Below are 18,951 nucleotides of genomic sequence, written 5' to 3' on the forward strand. Positions count from 1 at the left end.
GTGTGGTCACGCACACACAGTGACGTCACTATCACCATCCTCCTCCTCACCGAGCCTCCGGTCTGTTTCCAGGGTCACTCCGCTAAACGGAGAAGCCATTTCTTGCTGTAGGTGAGTTTAAACGCCGACGGGTGCTAGATAGTTGTTTAGTGCAACAAAACATTTTGAGTTGCTAAATCACAGGCAGCCTGTCAATTTCCATGTGAAGCTAAGGCTAGCGGTAGTTAACGTTGGCTAGCTAGCTTGTGACGATAACAGCTAACGTTAGCATCCCTCCGGCTGATGGCACTTTATGAAATTTATTTATCAGATAGTCACTTCTAAATATGAGACAACTGGACGATTTCGTGTTGGTTGCTCCTGGTGAGACATTAACCTAGCTAAGTTAGCTCCGTTGACGTAACTTTAGCTAGCCACATTGCTAGTTAGCTTACATAGCTAGCTACCTAATGTACACCGTTACGCATCCATTATCGGACACGTCTGCCGAGAAACCAAAGTGTTAACGTATACTAACGTTAGATGTGCCAACCTATTTGCAAGTTTAGTAACAATGCATACACGTTTCCGGCCTATGTTATGGTGTTTGCACAACTTTGTCCAGACCCAAGCTAGTGAAAGACCAGCAGTTGTCAAACGAGATCCTTTTGCCGGACTAACGTCAACTGTAGCTGTAACTTAATGGCAATACAACGTTTCATGAGGTTGTTGGAAAGTATACAGACACCATGAAGTCCAACGTTACCCACATCTAGCTAAAGAAGCGTTTGGCTCCAAGCAGGCAGCAGTAGGCATCATCAGCACATCATTGTGGCCGCCCTGGGCGCGGTGTCAGCTCCCATCCAGCTACCAACACCCTCATCATGCCTGCACTTCATTTCTTAAGATCACAAGGTTTATGGTGCGTTCTTTGTAATCGAGTTTTTGTAATCGCGACTATTAGCTCGAGTGTGACGTCACATCCATGTCGGAAAACGAGTAACCGTGGGTTGTTGCGTTCTTTTTGTCACACAATACTACGAGTCGGAGAAAAGATGGATTTTTGTAACATTTAGGATTCTATTCACCCAGTTATTGACATATTACACACATATATTTCACAGTTTGATAAATGAAAATTACGTTTTGATTAACATTAACGTTCGGCTACTGCTCTGCTTTCTGCTCAAGACTCTGCTTAAGCCGTTGTTGTCATATAGCAACCGAGCGTCTCTAGCCAATTTCAGCTGCACAAGCTACAAAATAACTAATCAGGCGGTATTTAACTCCTAATAAGACTGTAGCGACATGCCTATAGGTAGCAGTATACAGTGCTATGTGTACCACTTCTTCATTTGGTTAGAACAAAGACAAAAGTGCTTAAAATTGTAGAAAACCACAATGTTTACTACGTGTGATGCACCACGTAGCCATCTTTGAAAGTGAACTCGGGGTCCTCTGAGTTCAGACGACTTGACGAGTTGTATATACGACCTCGGTGGCGTTCTTTTTGCAACTTCCGGTTCGTAACTCCGGAAAACAACTCGTAAATCGACTTCGGTGGACAAAAAGAACGAACCATTAATAACATAGACAACTGTAAACATAGCAGCAATCATGTTTGGGAACATATTATGTAACGCTATTGCATTTTTGCCTAGCAAATCCAAGCCAGGCAGTACTGTTTAGCTAGTGATTCTGTTCCCAGTAAGTACTGATGTAGTTTGCATAGGGTCCAGGGTTTCCCTGTGTTGTATGGCCACCTCTGCTAACGTCAAAAATAAATACACCTTTATAAAATAACATATCGTCATCTTCCTAAAATAATTGCCTAAGTCATTTTTTCAGGTTTTTCAGAAAACACAAAAAATAAAAAGGCCTAAGTCACATGCTTGACATAGGCAATTATACTGAAGGTGTAGAATCACATGACCTGTTCAACTTAGGATGTAGGCAATTTTACCAGAGGTGGCCAGCACCATGAGGAGATGATTTAGGAAAATAAATATTTTTTTCAGGTTTTTCGGAAAACACAAAAAATAAAACGGCCTAAGTCACATGCTTGACATAGGCAATTATACTAAAGGTGTAGAATCACATGACCTGTTCAACTGAGGATGCAGGCAATTTTACCAGAGGTGGCCATCACCATGAGGAGATGATTTAGGCAACAAAATCATTTTTGTTAAAAAATGACTTAGGCAATTATTTTTTTTGACGATATTGGAAAATAAAAAGGTGCTATTTCACACAATAAACTGGGCCTACAGTAACGTGTAACGTGTAAATCCTATGCACATACCTTTTTATGGTGCTGTACAATACTAACTAATAGCTATTTAAATAATAGGTAAATAAATTGGTTGCCCCCCCCTGCAGTAACTTAAAGGACCCCCTAGGGGTTGCGGACCCCCTGTGAAGATCTCTGGTTAACTGGTTAAGGCCATAGTCTACTAACTTAAAACCCTTGTGTTGACTTCGGGTCAAATTGACCCATTTTCAATTTTTGTTTTATATCATAAAATATGGGACGTAGAAATAAGCACTGAAAATGTGTAGAAGAAAAAGCAAAAATAAACTGTGAAAAAAAGCATCAAAAACGTTGGACACGTTTTTTTTTTCTTCAAGGTTGACGGGAAGACAACACAAGGGTTAAAAGATCACCTGACAAGATGTGTTAGGATCTGGGTAGCCTCGCATAGCCAGACCAAGGGGGTAAGCTTCGCTTCAGACCTCGAACCTCCTATGGCACCATTTTGTTGCTACCTGGCCATCACCTCCCGTTAGCATTCCACTGACTAGCATTCATTTTGGCGCCACTTAACAGCGAATAACTTTACATCTGAAGCGTTTAAAGACTCTATTTGTCCATTGTTTAGTTCTAAAGAAACACGACAATGTATAAAAGGCTCCATTACCTTGTACCTCATATTATGGCTCCGTAGCAGACGCTTTTGTAAAAATAGGCTAACGATTGTGTCGCACAGTAGAGGAATTACCGTATAGTACAGGAGAAGCTGGCAGGCAGTTTCGACTTACATTAGCTGTTTAAGTTTAATTACTAATGTTAACTAGCATTTTAGTTAGCAATAATTAGCCTGTGCTTATGTTATCCCCTTACATATACCTACGCTCTCCGTCTCTGTAAGATTGGGAATGATTGAGATTTCTCTTGTCACAGCTACCAGAAGACTTACAACTTTCAGACTGGTTGCTCACGTCACATCTACGTCGTCTCTCTCAGTTGGAGGCTGCGCAGTAAAGCTGGCCATCACCGGAAAAGTGCTTCTAATAGCCTTCACTGGTCTCCGTCCAGAGCAACGGGCTCTGTTAGTCCATTATATACTGTCTATGAGCCAGACCTATCTCCACAGCGCTGTGGCGTAAGGTCTGGCTACACCACACATACATTCCAGGATAGGAGGATAAAACGCTCTGTTGGTTGTTTGCATTATTTTAAACCAATCACAGTCGTCTTGGGCGGCGCTTAGCTCCGGACGGAGCGTCAGTGACTCTGTAAAATAGTCTCGGGAAGGAACTCGTTTGGTGGAACATTTGCACCCCGCAGAAGAATACAATACAGTAGCGTGAGCTATTTAAATTAGCTGGATACATGGTTCAACGTAATTTGCTCTTACCAGTGTATCGCCCTGTGTGTACCCTGTTGATCCAGACTAGGATCTGGGTGGCTTACCAACCTGACTAAAGAGTTTTCAGGGGAAACCCTGACTCCCCAGTTAATGTCTTATTTATATGAACAGGAGAGGTATGGCAGGAATCTCTGCCGGCTTTTGAAATATTCACCATGTTACAGCGTCCTGTTATCAGTGGACTGCAGACTGCTTAATGGAGCTCATGGTGTCTGTCCTTTGTCTTTTTACAGTGGACGGTGGATCTGCAGCCCTGTATACTAAACAGGAGAACGAGCTTTTCATCATGAACTGCGATATAGATGGTGTGTAGACCTGCTCACGTGCAACTCGGCGAAAACAATTCACCTGTGATCACGTAACGCTGAGATAATGTGTTGTGAGTGCATGTCAACAGCATCGGCTGTTTGTGTCTGTTGCAGGAGACATGGAGAACCAGGTGGAGATGGAGGAGAAGACGAGGTTAATAAATCAAGTTTTGGAACTTCAGCACACACTGGAAGGTAACACACACACATACAACTGGGCGAGTAGGTATATCACTGGATATTTTCCTGTGTTTTAGCTTCCCATTCTTTGTCTCGGTTTTAGACCTGTCAGCGCGGGTCGACGCAGTCAAGGAGGAGAACCTGAAGCTAAAGTCTGAGAACCAGGTCCTCGGTCAGTACATCGAGAACCTCATGTCTGCCTCCAGCGTCTTCCAGACCACTGACACCAAGAGCAAACGGAAGTGAGGTACCCCCGCCCACCACCCCCCAAAAAAAAAGCCAAGCAGCTGGGAGAGGGAACCCACCATCGAGACATGGAGAGGGGTTTGTTTTCTCAGCAGACCTGGGCATTTTTAATTTATTTATTTTTTCTTCCTGTAACTGAGCTCACTTTCCTGAGTCAAAAACTAACAATTTTAAAAATCCAAAACATAAACTGACTTTGTCCCCGCTGTCTGCTAGTCTGGCCCAGGTCTGTCTTGCAGCAGCTTCCTCTCCACACTACAGACGAGGTAGACCTCACCCTTTAATCACAAATACAAAACACCCAACCAGACCATGTACATCCAGTGGTTAAGGGTCATTTGTACCTTGAGTTTCTTCTTAATGCTCTGTGTGTAAGTAGGATCTGTAAAATAATTCTTAGCCTCGCTTTACCTGCTTGGATTTCTGTTTTGAGGACAATACAGATTTTTCTGCGGTTCCCCACCCCCCCCCCGTGTTCCTGTCTCAAACTGACCTGTAAGTAGGTGAAAAACAACCATAACTATTACATATACTGTCCGATCTTGAACCTCATTTCACCATTTTTTTATATTAGTATTTATTTATTGTATATAATTTTGTACGTCAGCCTGATCTGAGTTTTTCAGTAGGGCTCGGATGTCATCATGTCTATATGAAGCATGACTATTCCTCCTTTTTAAAGGCTGACAAGCTTGAGCAGTGTTACTGAGAATGAAAACGGCATTTGGATCGCATGTATGACTTCTTTAAGTTTGAAAGTTAAGTATATCTAACACAATGCCTTTTAAATCACTAATCACTAAATAACCAACTGTATAAAGCTAGGGAGAACTTTCTAACAATAGGTGGATACTAGGTACCATTTTGAGAGCTTAGCAACAATGCAAGTGAAAGCACAGGGCAACTAACAGTTGTGTAAAACTCCATAAGAAGTGTATGTCTTAACTAACATCAGTGATGTTTTTATTGCATATTACAATGACACAAGATGTTCGTTGCGTGCTTGGAAGTATTTGTAACCCTTTCAGTTTGTCACGTCATGAATGAGTGTCAGTGTTGCGGCCCAAACTGTAATTTAAGAGTGACAAAGGAAATGGTAGGGTCATAAATGCAGCTGGGCTCTTTCATAGACCCCTCCCCCCCCCAATTATTACATTGTGTTCTTATTCTGTATCATCCATGGGGGGAGGAGACTGAATGGGTGAGATGAGGAGGGAAGAAAGGGATGCTTTGCTCTTTAACTGCAAGCAGTAAAGAGGCCTTGAGTGCTATTGATCCACTCAGCCAGGCCTGGAAAACATCACCTGCTGAGGAGAGGTTTGACCGTAAAATGGGCCGGTGTTGTCAGTGTACAGCAGAGTGGAGGGTGTGTCCTCCAAGACTGCTGCTGCCACAGATAAAAAAGAAACTGAACAAGGGTGAAAGGAGATTTAAAAAAAATCTAATCTGAACACATTTGTATTCCTTTTCAAACTGTAAGTATCAAGTTGAGTAATGTCTGGAAAGTAGTAATTCATGTGTAAACATCAAGTGACTATGGTGCTGTTTTAACTGGGAGGAACTGGTAATATTACGGGAGGCTATGAACACTGTATATGCTGTAATTTATTGAGGTTATTTTGCTATTTTTAACAGTTGTACAGTAGCATTTTATTAATTTCTGTCTGACATGCTGAATATGCCCCACCTACACACACACACCGTGGTACTACCTGTCTTGTGTAGACACCCTGCACCTTTGCCTTTAAACATTTGTTTTAATAAAAACATATCACTCCTTTCTCTGGGTCTTTTGTCAATTTCACAACCCTACATTATCAGTCAGAGCAGAAGAAAAATAAAATCACTCCAAATGAAATATGTCTCATTTGATCAGATTTGACTTTTTTTTTTTTATTAAATAGTTTTATTTTCAAGAGCAATGTACAATTTGCAAACAAATGTAAACAGGGATATCTGCCAGAATTTGGCAAGAACATGAACTACAAAAGCTTGAGGCAATAATATAAAACAAATAAATTAGCATCAGTGTTTTCCCCCAGGCAATAATCTAGGATCTGAACTCCAGCTAGTCTAGATATTGTGGGGAAGCACTGTTGTGTGCTGACTAAATGAGACATGTTTTCACAGGTTTAACATCCAGCTGTTTGCTGCAGGAGCCCACTGATCTACTCGGTCTTATTGACAACTGATGGCCAAGGCATTTGGTATTTTGATCAGGTAAAGCATTTCAAACAGACCTAGGTTCAGAATAAGCACACCAGTGGCATATCGTATTTAAGAACACCGCCTCAAGTCACTCAAAACACTGCATTGTTAAATCTTAATCAATAACATAAAACAAATCAAACAAAACCACTAAATAGGGTGATCTGTGCTAATCCTCAATTCTTAAATTGATATAACTGAGTATAAAACACAAAAGTAATGCTCCTTACAAACTACCTAAAATCTACACAGAATGTCCATTTTGAAAGAAGAACTTTTTAACCTAAGCTGAGGCAACTTATCAGTTGAAATGTCCTGACACTGCAGTAACATCTCTAGCAGCCTGGCGTCCCGTCCGCCTGGCCTGTTCTGAAAACCTTCAAACGGGGAAGGAACTTTGTCAAACTGTGTCCTCGAACAAGAATAAAGTAACTTTGGAGATGTTGCCCCTATGATATGCTTTAAAATAGTATGAACAGCTGACAGCAGTGCAGACGCTCCCTGCTGCCTTCACTCTCAGAGTAGACAGACCGGTAGAGTAGATCTACGATGGCATATATTCAGAGAGAAAGACTGACAGCAGAACAGGAACAGCGGTGGAAGAGGCGGGCCTTTATAGGCTGACGGGCGTTTTGACAGCAATGGCTTAGAGAAAAGAAGGACGAAGAAAGCGTGGAAACTCAGGATGGAGGAGGGAAAACATCTAAATGCACATAATCTCCAGGGGATTCATCGGACAGGTCAATGAGCAGGCAGGCAGGGAGAGACGGGATGATCCAGGGTGTAGTTTGGGAGACTGCGGTCCGGTGACGGGGCAGCCGGGGTGACTGCAGGCTACCAGGTGGTTTGGAGGAAATACATGCAGCTCTGCTCGTGAAGAGAGAGAGGAGGGGGGGGAGGGGAGCAGCAGCTGAGAAGGCCCTTCCAACTCCTCCGCATCAGGGTAAAGGAGACAGTAGGTGTGGGGTTCACCTCTCAGTCTTTCCGTACCCTCCTCTTTCTCACAGCCTGTTTGTGGCTCTCTTCAGTGATGTCTCCGCCCTCCTTTGGCTGCGGGCCAGAATTGGAATGAATTAAAAAGAAAGAAAGAAAGAAAGAAGCAAATTGAAACGATGAGACATAAAGCATCACTCTTGCATTTGCCACATTACCAGAATTAAATTGACTCAAGACCTAATCAAATCAATACCTTTCAAATGCCTAGTAGAAAAAAATACATGATCATTCTGAAAAGTGAAATCACTGAAAATGAAAACAAGAGCAGCATTTATGGGTCCATGTGGTGCTTTGTACCATATAACAGTACACCACCAAACAGCAACATTTAACCAACCTTTTAAACATAATGTATAAGACCTTGAGTATAGGTAATATAAATTCTATAGGGGTTCCAATCAGATACCTTAGCTTGTAAGGCAGCGGAATTCTCGCGATATTACGAGATCTCCTGAGAATAGCAGGATCACATATTGGATCCATCTTGTCAGTAGGACTGGGTACCCAATTCAGTACTTTTTAGGCACCGACCGAATTGCCTCGAAAGTATAGAAAAATTCCATTCGATACCAAATTTGAATAGTAAATCTCATCAGCGTCAGTGAGCCAATCAGCATGCAGCATGCTTCTACCAAGATCTGATGTTTGTGATTGGCTGTCTAACGTTACACGTCGTAGAGGCAGACAAGGAAAACTCAAAAAGAAGAAGATTTGTGCCGCAATGTGTAATGTTGTAATTTCTTTTTGTTTTATAAAATTGGCATTGAAAAGAAGTGTTGTTTAGGAACCGACACCGAAGTCACGGTATTGGTATCAGTACTGATTTTTTGGGGCATTTTAGGCCTTTGTTTTTATAGGACAGCTGAAGACATGAAATGGGAGAGAGAGGTAATGACATGCAGCAAAGGGCCGCAGGTCGGAGTCGAACCAGCAGCTGCTCCATGGAGGAGTAAACCTTTATATATGGGCTCTACCAGGTGAGCTACCCAGGCGCCCGGTACCGAATATTTTTGAACGATACCTAGCTCTACTTGCGTTTGGGTCTGAACTAACCGCTTACAGCACCAATCAGCCTCCAGAGAGGAGCTACTGGCAGCTGCGGGCGTGGTTTAGGTGTGTATGACGGCCTCCACTGTGCGTTCAACAAACAACAATGGCAAACGGGATAGACAGATGGTTCGTCCAATCACCTGCCAGGTATTGTTTGGAAAGTGCCTGCCCTTTCCCAAACCGTTTCCAATGACGCTACTCACATGGTTCTGTGTGAAACCAGCGGGCGCGACAGGTTATCAGAGACCCAGTCAAATTTAAATCACCAATATTGATTCAGATAGCGCTAGTGTACTATCTTGTAGGGGAAAGCCATGCATCATGATTCATCATTAATAGGTTACTGCTAAATTCATTTTCAATACCACTTGGAGATTTTCCAAACATTAAGCATTTCATTTGACTATTTTCTGTTAATTACGATTATTCATATGCATGTTAAAACACAAGACCGTTTTTATGGAGCCATAATAAATGTGTATTGTGCAAATGTTGAAAACTAATGTGGTGATCGCTTCACAGCAGAAAAGTTAGGAGTTCAGCACTAACAAGAGGTTTGGATGCAGAACATGATCCACCATTACAGTGATCCTTTTTTGCTATTAATCCTAATGACTCAAGACTCTGTATAGTAGTACTGATACTTTGGGTATTGATCCATCGACCCCTGATTACAACATTTTAAGAACCCGCAGACGTGGGGCCAGTTCGCCTACACGTGCTTAATAGAACATTAAACTTCTTGTCACAACAGTGTTAAACGAGCCCACAGTTTGCGATAAGCTGTGACCTTTGTTTTTCAATATAAAAACATGATGTTCTAGCTCTGTGTTCAGAACACATCCCGTGTGTTAAAACAAGAGTTGCTGCCAATTCACACTTCTGGGCCTGACAGAGTCGGACAGACGGAGTGCCGTTAGGGGTGCGACAAGACACGAGATTGGGTTAATGAGACGAGACCAGATTTTAACACTATTTTAAAAGGAAACTTAAATGATGAAATATGACTGGAAAAAGTCTTTTTCAATTGAAAGGTTTTGCCACAAACTCAAATGGCTTCTCTCCTGTATAACTACTAACCACTAGCCTCTTCAGACTTAATAACTGAGGCTTCCCTCTCTCCTCCCAAACCCGTCCCTACAACCTAATAATTATTCATTTCCTACACTGCACTATAACTTTTATTCTTGTATTTATATCTTATTCTATTTTATTTTCATGATCGCTTTTAATTGCTCTTTAATGTAAAGCACTTTCAATTGCCTTGTTGCTAAAAAAGGTGCTATAGAAATAAAGTTGCCTTGCCGTACAACCTCAGCCTGTCAGTCACCAGGGCATACGAACGCTTTTGTCTTGTGCCTGTTAGTCACCAGGGCAATAGAGAACACCGACGTAATTCTGCACTTGTGTGCAGATATCGCGAGACAACCCACCTATAAGTGCCATTGCTGTGAAAGTCTTTATATTCTAGTGCAAATATATTCCATACATTTCACATTGTTAGAATTTCTTAGATCATGTATGGATAGAACTTTGATCTCTCACTTAAAGGAAATAGGCGAAGAATTATAAACCCTGATTCATAAACATTTAATAAATTAAAAAGGAATTCTCTCTCTCTCTCTCCCTCTCCCTCTCTCTCTCTCTCAGAGGCAGTGTTTCTGCCTGTATTTAAGGCTTCGAAAATTCTAATTGTATTAAATGATTTCAATTCATTCCTTTAAACAATTAAACTCAAACATACATACACAACAATTATAATCCTGAAGCAGATGAATGTTTGATAAAATGAAGAAAAAGAAGGTGGTTAAATCAGAGGATGGTTCCAGTATTAATTCCGAGAGCGAACATGAGCCCCCAGATATTATCTACCAACACCATGAGCTCACGCTGCTGTGGGTAAGAACAACTCCCAAAGACACCAACCTCCTCTTCTGATATTCTCTCAGGAGCTTTGCTCTCCTCTTCTCCCTCCTCCTCTTCCTCTTCTTCTTCTTCTTCCTCCTCGTCGTCATCATCCCCCTCTAGATTGTCCCCTCCCGCATCGGCTTCATCCTCCTCCTCCTCCTCCTCCTCATCGTCCTCCTCCGCAGCCTCTTCGGTTGCTTTGGAGAGTGGTAGAGTAAAGGTGAGGACTTGGAAAATGCGACTCTAGAACAATGTGGCAGTAAAAGTACAACGCTCTGATCGATACAGGAGAGTGTGTGATGTCCTGCGTTTGGCCCTCTAACCTGCAGCTGCTGCTCCGCGTGTAGCCTCGGCTGCTTTGTCTTCCTCATCCGCTGCTGCTGCCTCCTCTTCGTCCTCCTCGTCCTCCTCTTCTACATCAGCCTGGGGAGGATCCACCTTCTTGTACACGTAGTCGTCGTCTGATTTCTGCGACACAAACAGGAGATCACAGTTAGGCCTGTAACAATGATTACATCATTGTCTAATCGCTTTTTTTTTTTTTTTTTTACATAATCGCCGTTTCTTTGTTGAACCGCAATTAACTGCTAACATTAGCTGCATTAGGTGCTAAGTGGTATGCATGTTGATGGTAATTGTCAGTGTTATGTTCATTTAAGAAAAAAAATCCAATGTTTTTATGATAATAAAGAGGCACGGTTTACTTCATAGGCCGTGTACACGTGTTACTATATTATCTGGGTCATAACAGTGATAAAACCAAAAGATGTACCCTGGGATTCATTCAAAACTATGTTTGAAAAAGTAATGCATAAATAAATATTTTAAAATTTTTATATTTTTTTATTTTATATAAATATTGTTAATCACAATTCATTCATTCTGACAATTAGTTGTAAAGCAACATTTTTGAATTGTTACAGCTCTAATCACTGTCAGGTTTAGAGGCTGTGCTGCTGCATAAATCAGTGATCAGACACATACCATAAATGACTCATAAGCTTCACAGTACCTTTGGCCAGCAGAAGAGCACAGCCAGTCCTATGGGCAGGCCGACTGTCAGTATGTAGATCACCCAGAGCCACGGGCGCTCCTCTGCCGCCATCATCAGCTGAGCAAAAATCCCAGGCTGGTGGGATTGAGGGGCGAGGAAAGACAAGGGACCAGAGGGCAAGAGCAAATAGTGAGCCTTTGTGAGCCTTTCCCCTCACACAAACTGACAGCCCTGTGGTAAATTATATGCACATAGTGACAATGTGAGAGTCTGTTAGGGCGCTGCTCTATGGTCCTGTTGCCCTTACACGACACCCCACTGACCTCGTTAGCACTGGCCACCAGTTTCTTCAGCCCCCAGCTGTCAGAGGCCCAGCGGTCGGCCACCTCCTTGTGAGAGGTGATAATGAAGTTGTCAAAATAGATATCCGAGGTCATGGACCACAACTCCAAGCCCACGGCCTTGAAAGGTGCCATCCTGAAGGGCTGCAGGTCCTCAAAATAGTCCGGGTTATCGATTTTACGCGGCTTCCAGACTCCCTTGGGAGAAGACAAAGATTGTAGAGGAAAACAATCAAGATGGTGCACAAACATACTATAGCATCTCTGATCAGGACTCTGATGAAGATGTAATCTTACATCGAAACGTTAGTCACTGTTATGCACCTTAAGAAATAAAACCATCAAGTAAGAAGACCTCTGTGTTGCACCGGCAATTTTTTGCTATTTTGTGCTGTTGTGTCCTGCCTTGGTTGCACCGGGTTGTTGTGGTCTGCAGAAGCGCAGAGAACTTGCCTCTTTTCCTGAATACTATAGCATCTCCAACAGGACAGGTTAGAGGTAGTGCAAGTAACACAGAGAGTAAACTCTTGGTCTCGCTGTAGTGTGCACCTCATCATTCGTTTAAAGAAAAAGAAAATAGCTAGGAACAATAAATATAAGAGAAATGGACTGATCAGATACCAGTGTGTAAGTTAAGATTTTTCTGAGCCATGTAGTAAATAAAGCTCTAATAAGCCCAACACAGCCTGATAGTACCTGGGTTTAGTTATAGTTACCTGATAGTTGGGATTGTCCACCAGAGGGGCTTTCCACTTGCCCTTGTACTGAGGGTTGTTGATCTGGGGACGCTTCCACTCCCCACAGCCGGGGGCCGTCTCACAGGCTGGGTTAGGAACCTGCGGGGCCTCCCACTCCCCATCCATCTCCTCGTCCCTGCACACAGTGGAGAGCTGTCAGGCTGGGTCACTTCCTCCCTGTAACATCATGGGTTGTGTTTGGTGAATGCGTTTAATTTTTTTTTTACCAGTCTTCTGGTTTCTCAGCAGTAGAGTCGGCGACAAAGTCTGGTTCATCGTCCAGCCAGCCCTCCGGCTTCAAAGCATCAGGGTCGTCAATCTTTGCTGGAGCATCTTCATCCCTGAGACACAGAGAGAGACACAGTCAGACAGAGAGAGACAGACAAAGAGAGAGAGAGAGAGACAGACAGACACACACAGAAAGAGAGAGACACACACACACACACACACACACACACACACACACACACACACACACACAATTAATAACTAGGTCGCTGAGGCCCAAACATTTAAACATATCCTGTCTGCATCAAAATCTGTACTATCTACTCCAGTAGTATGGGGGTAGTAGTCACCAGTCATCGGGCTTGGTAGCCTCGGGGTCAGGAATCTTGGCCTTCTCGTCCCAGTCCTCCGGCTTGGAGTCATTTGGGTCGTCTATCTCTTTGGCTGGGTTGACTGGAGGGACCACGTCGTGCAGCAGGCTGCCGCGGCTCACACTGGACTGGTCGATGAGCATCTCGTAGCTGTTGTCTGGGTTCAGGACTGACAACAAGGGAAAATGCTGAATGAATGTGTGAGCAAAGTAAGAAATGCACATTTTATAAAAGCACAGAAGGATATGCAGGTACATGTGAAATTTAAGTTATTAAGCTCCAGTGTGGTATGTAAGGTATTACATATAAAAGACACGTGCCAGACAGATACAAAAAAAAAAAAAAAAATATATATATATATATATTTTTTTTTTTTTTCTTTATATATTCTCGTTTTGAAATTGTCTCTGTACCCAAAGTGTAGAGGTGAGTCTTCTTGTCAGTGTAGAACTTCTTGAGGTCGACATCAGCCCTCTTGGCGTGCTTCTCCTCCATGTCTTTGTTCAGAGGATTCTGGTGGCGGAAGATGAAGTGCAGCTTGTAGTCCTCGCCACACTTGTCTGGTCCAAACATGAGGGTGTAGGGTGTACGGTCATGGAATTGCTCCTAAGGTGCAGCAGAAACAAGAGTTTAATTTAAAGAGTAAATAGAGCAAGTCCATTTAGTTTAAATTTGGACAACCTTTACCCAAGTCTACCACATGTACACAAGACAGGGGAGGAATGAGCTGAAGGTTTTGGATTCTGTTTCCACCAATACTAACAAAGATAACCTAAGTACTTGCTCCGCTGTAAGATGACTTTGATATAAATGGCTAACAATTGGCCTGTGTAAATCAAAAATCTACAGTTTATAAATGGAGTAAGGTAGAATTACAACATGTATACCAACCAGATTGAGATTGCCAGTGTCTGTAAGCAGTTTGATGTATGCTCCACCACAGTCAATACCATTCTGGAAATTCACCTCATACCTGCAACCACAACACAACGGAGCAATGTAACAAGTCAGGTCACATTATTTCACATGGTTTTATTAACTGTAAAATCCAGACAACAGATTTTTATCACTCACTTGTACAGCCACTAACCACTGTAGCTCATGGAAAAAGTCAACTTGAACGAAAATGAGAGTGCATGTACGTGCACGTTTAAACTCACTGTATGACCAGAGGTTCATCCTTGAAGACAAAGGGTTTGTTCAGCATTGCGGAGATAGCGTGGTGTTTGGCCCGGGACTTGAGCACCAGACCCTGGTCTCCTGGAACTTTGTTCTCCTTCAGCTGCTCCACAGCCCACTTCCCTGCAGCCGGTATGGACACATTCAACATTTATTTTCATGGGCATGGTGTGGTTGCAGAGCCTCTGCTTGAGACAGCTTTAGTGCAGTCAGCAGAAAATTGCAAACACTGTGTAAGTATAAATAAAAAATGTTATCAGTAGAAAACTGCATTTTAAAATGTAACACTTTTTTTTAGTGGTGCCTTGTATATTCAATTCAATGTCCAATTTGTTCAATGAAAGAATGTTGGAAATTACAAACCGTCATATTTGGCAATGTCATCATCTGCATCCCCCTTTACTGTCTTCGACAGCTGCCATCTGTGGGGACCAACATCACAAAACTCTTAGCTTCCACACAAACGCACTACAACCAGTGATTATGCAAGTTTATCCTGGCCACTCAGTTAACATCGCAGGCTCACGTATCCTAGCATGCATCAAAGATTTACGCTGTATTTGTTTTAGCAGCCCTTGGTGGTAAATTTATTAGGCTATACCTGTCCAGTGTTCCATCATCAAATGTCTCTTCAAAGTATACATCTCCAGTGGGAACAGGAGTCTTGTATGTTACCTAGGGGACAAACCCATACATTATACATACATACGAGTTGATCTACGGGCCATTTTCCCTAGAGGCCACTTTCCCTTCATCCAAAGCTTTGCAACTCATACGACCTTTGCTGAACCTACGACCCATTCCTGACCTGGAAAGAGACATTTGCATCCATTTCAGCCTTGCCAGCCTTCCCACTTGCTGTGTCGACAGTCTCATCATAGTGGTCTTCATCCATCACCGTTGCCTCCTCCTCTTCTCCCATCAGAACCTCTAATTCTTCCTCATCCAACGCCACATCTTCATCGATGTCTGAAACATCGACTTCCAACTGTTTCTCCTGGGCCGCTACAGCTGCCACAGCCAGGGAGGACAGGAGCAGCATGCGCCACATCCAACCCCTGTCCAACGTCATCTGTAGGGGGAGGGTAGAGAGGGGGTGTTGCGATAGCAGGAGGAAGGGGAACAGAGTGTGAGATAAGGGCGTAAGAGAGGAGCATGGTGTGAGGAGGGCGTGGTATAGGAGGATGAGGGAGAAGAGGCAGGTGTGAGAGGTTATTTATGGAGAGAAACAGAGTGTGTGTGTGTGTGTGTGTGTGTGTGTGTGTGTGTGGGAGGGGGGCATCAATGATATAAATAGAGAACACTAGTGCGTAAAAGGATGGAGGGATAGGAGGGTGAGAGAAAAAACTAAAAAAAGATTGAGGTCACATTAGTACACAGTGCTACTTGATGTAGAGCCTGTATCCTCAGATCACATCCTTATCTCCCATTTTTCCTCACAAAACCTCTGAAAAAGTCTGGCACTTCTTTGCTGTAACATTTCCACCAGATAAATCAGAAAGATATGACTCCTTATAAGCAGATGCTAGAAATAAACATGTGCTTCCAAATCTGTAGTATACAACTAGCCTCTTTGGATTTATAAGTTTCCTTTCCCAAACATCCATTTGTGTGTGTCCTAATATGCATTTTGAAATCTAACTAGGGCTGGGCAATATATCAATATTATATCGATATCGTGATATGAGACTAGATATCGTCTTAGATTTTGGATATCGTAATGTGGCATAAGTGTTGTCTTTTTCTGGTTTTAAAGGCTGCATTACAGTAAAGTCATGTCATTTTCTGAACTTACCAGACTGTTGTAACTGTTCTATTATTGGCCTTTACCCACTTAGTCATTATATCCACATTACTGAGGATTATTTATCAAAAATCTCATTGTGTAAATATTTTGTCAAAGCACCAATAGTCAACACAACAATATCGTTGCGTTATCAATAAAGGTATTTTGTCAAAAATATTTTGATATTTGATTTTTTCCATATTGCCCAGCCCTAAATCTAACCCTGCTGAACACTTTTACAATTCAGATATCGGTTACACCAAACAACAACCCAATGATCTATTGATCAGGTCACACCTGCTCCCTCTTTTGTGAGCAGCAGGAATTGAAAAGCTTCAGTGCAGACAGCACAGCAGCACGCTTCCCTTCATTCCTAATTAACTTAATTCCCATACTGCTGCTGTTCCATTTGCTAACATCAGAGCACAGGGGGATCAGATGATACACATAAGGGAGAGATGATAAACCGGAAGTTGTTAGGGTGCCCTGAACAGCGAGCGCGTTTCGATTGCCGGCTGACCAGATGGTTGTTGCTGCATGTCTTTCCCGTACTCTCTTTCCCCACATTTCCTGTCGCTCTCCACTATCATTATCAAATAAAATGCCCCAAAAAGAATCTTAAATTAAAAATCCTCTCAGACATTTATTCCAATTGTGGCCTTTCCTCTTCATGAAACATATCAGTTTAGCCTTTCTTGCTGACTAAACACAGACAGGATTCAACAACAGCAATGTGGAGCTCATGTAACCCTAGCAGTCGGACATAACAAGCAAGTAACTGCCTATGAATGGAAGTGACATCCTGACAATATCCTTCCTGCTGTCAGTCCAACAGTAATATAGGTACGGTCTCCCTTTGGAGGATGAATCTGGTTGTGGCCAAAGTCTAACAAGGCATCTCTGAACAGTTGCCACTGTTTTAATGCAAATTAATCAACATTTCTTTAAATCAGTCAGTTGTTAGTCAGCTGGCTAATTTTCAACTGCAGTTTGGCGCGATGTTTCTAAACCAATGAGGTGATGGTTCAAAATTGACAGACAGAAGACAAGCTATGCAAAGCAACAGGAAACGCCAAAGAAATACAGCAACAATATCCACTATTTGGTACATTTAGCCATGCAACAAAGCAACAAAACACAGTCAAACAATACTAATTAAACAGATTTATTGATCCATGGGATGAATAAAGCAGTTTTATTGATTGATTTTGGAGACATGCAGAGCATAAATAAAATAAGCCAATCATAATGTTGATATTGATAAAATGTTAAAAAGGTGCAGTTAAAAGTTGGCAAAGTGGTAATATCATACACCCAAGCCATGCAGCAGAGTTATAAGACACAGCTAACATTATATAAGATCATACCACATTAATAAATAAAGTACTAGTAAACGTGCCATTAGGGCTGGGCGATATGGAGAAAAACAGATATTGCGATATTCTTGTCCCAATACCTCGATGTCGATATTGTGGCAATATTATAGGGTTGACCATAATAATATTGGTGCTTTAACAAAATATCTTCACAATGAGATTTAAGATAAATAATCTTCAGTAATGTAGACATAATGACTAAGTGGGTAAAGGTAAAAAAAAAATATTAAAGAGCTAGAACAGTCTGGTAACACAGAAAATGACATAACTTCACTGTAATACAGCCTTTAAAACCAGGAAAAGCCATTTACGATATTACGAATTCCAAAATCTAAGACCATATCTAGTCTCATATCGCAATATCAATATAATATCGATATATTGCCCAGCCCTATGTGCCATACACTTATTTTAATTTATCCAATAAAATCCAATCCGAGTGTACTGGGGTACCGTTGGTTAACGTCCCTTAGCCTCTGGTTCACGTAAACAGTGCCAGCAATTTGTATCACTATGTAAGAGAAGCGTGGTATACGTGCAGTTTAGTGTCCCAAACTCCCCATACAATGTCCTTAATTAATCATGAACCTGCTAAACCACCTGTGCTGTTTAACAGGTGTTAGGGCTAATTTGGGACATTAAACTGCACGTATACCGAGAAGCGTATTACTAAACAGATTTGGGAACTAACGTCACACATTATATTTCGTAGGACAAGGTTGTAGCTAACGTTTGAGCTAACATGGCTGCCACCGACCACTGCAATGTCCAAACTCCTTTAGATGAACGGCTCTGGCTGCAGCACCTGCTCCGCTAGCTAACGTTGCTATGCTAACTGGACTGGCGCGCCAATCATAAACAGCAAACGTTAGCATAACATAAGCTTTGCAAGTAAACTAATGTGCTTATACTATATTCGAATACAAGGAGCCCACTAATTAAACATGCCCTGGCGTTAAAAACACAAACGGCAAACATTCATTTAAAAGTAAAGGGTGGCCGAAAATGTCTTGTAAGACAGCAGAAATTAGTGGATAGCGACAGTTAGCTTGCTAGACTAGCAGTGATGTCGCACAGGGAGAGAATGAATGAGCGCCCACAAACAAACCTTGCGCCTTCTTGTTATTTGCAGAGAAAATGATGTCTCGATAAACGCTGTTTCTCCGCTTTGAAAGAACAGGGAATTATCTTGTGTGTTTGGGCCGCTGTGTCTAAAGAGTATCACCGAGGCCCGACGTGTACAGTGGGGGATAAAACACGGTTGTCGGTTAGAGAAGAGGACGATAACGTGGATGACAGCTTGGCTTGGCCCGGTGTACGGTTGACGAATGCGAGCGAATCCCTGCTAATGGGCATGCGCACATCGCGCAGATGGAGAGAGTGTATGGTGCCTTCACATGTCCCCTTCAGTTGT

At 42.3% G+C, this 18,951-nt stretch overlaps 2 protein-coding genes across 6 annotated transcripts in view; one reads left to right on the forward strand and one right to left on the reverse strand.

The window, feature by feature from the left end:
- scoca (short coiled-coil protein a) lies at positions 1-6,143 on the forward strand. Of its 4 annotated transcripts, none has more exons than XM_028590857.1 (5): positions 1-111; positions 2,608-2,694; positions 3,863-3,934; positions 4,052-4,132; positions 4,221-6,143. In XM_028590857.1, the coding sequence occupies exons 3-5, from the start codon at positions 3,916-3,918 to the stop codon at positions 4,361-4,363; spliced, it is 243 nt and encodes an 80-aa protein (XP_028446658.1). In that variant the 5' UTR covers positions 1-111; positions 2,608-2,694; positions 3,863-3,915; the 3' UTR covers positions 4,364-6,143. The 4 variants fall into 4 exon arrangements, with proteins under 4 accessions (XP_028446658.1, XP_028446666.1, XP_028446649.1 ...); XM_028590865.1 differs by having other exon boundaries at positions 1-107; XM_028590848.1 differs by lacking the exon at positions 2,608-2,694 and having other exon boundaries at positions 2-107.
- clgn (calmegin) overlaps positions 5,949-18,951 on the reverse strand; it is an 18,687-nt gene continuing 5,684 nt past the window's right edge. Inside the window, exons 1-15 of one of the 2 annotated variants that reach the window (XM_028590801.1) lie at positions 18,646-18,912; positions 15,184-15,447; positions 14,977-15,050; positions 14,739-14,797; positions 14,357-14,498; positions 14,088-14,169; positions 13,610-13,802; positions 13,176-13,365; positions 12,825-12,938; positions 12,577-12,733; positions 11,843-12,058; positions 11,538-11,654; positions 10,849-10,993; positions 10,544-10,722; positions 5,949-7,621 (exon numbers count right to left, since the gene is read on the reverse strand). In XM_028590801.1, coding sequence (XP_028446602.1) covers positions 7,547-7,621; positions 10,544-10,722; positions 10,849-10,993; positions 11,538-11,654; positions 11,843-12,058; positions 12,577-12,733; positions 12,825-12,938; positions 13,176-13,365; positions 13,610-13,802; positions 14,088-14,169; positions 14,357-14,498; positions 14,739-14,797; positions 14,977-15,050; positions 15,184-15,447 — 2,007 coding nt within the window. In that variant the 5' untranslated portion in view covers positions 18,646-18,912 and the 3' untranslated portion in view covers positions 5,949-7,546. Of the gene's footprint in view, positions 7,622-10,543; positions 10,723-10,848; positions 10,994-11,537; positions 11,655-11,842; positions 12,059-12,576; positions 12,734-12,824; positions 12,939-13,175; positions 13,366-13,609; positions 13,803-14,087; positions 14,170-14,356; positions 14,499-14,738; positions 14,798-14,976; positions 15,051-15,183; positions 15,448-18,645; positions 18,913-18,951 lie in introns of those variants that run through there. The other variant, XM_028590812.1, reaches the window with a different exon arrangement.

Source organism: Perca flavescens, chromosome 2 (genome assembly GCF_004354835.1).
Source record: "Perca flavescens isolate YP-PL-M2 chromosome 2, PFLA_1.0, whole genome shotgun sequence".
Classification (NCBI taxonomy): domain Eukaryota; kingdom Metazoa; phylum Chordata; class Actinopteri; order Perciformes; family Percidae; genus Perca; species Perca flavescens.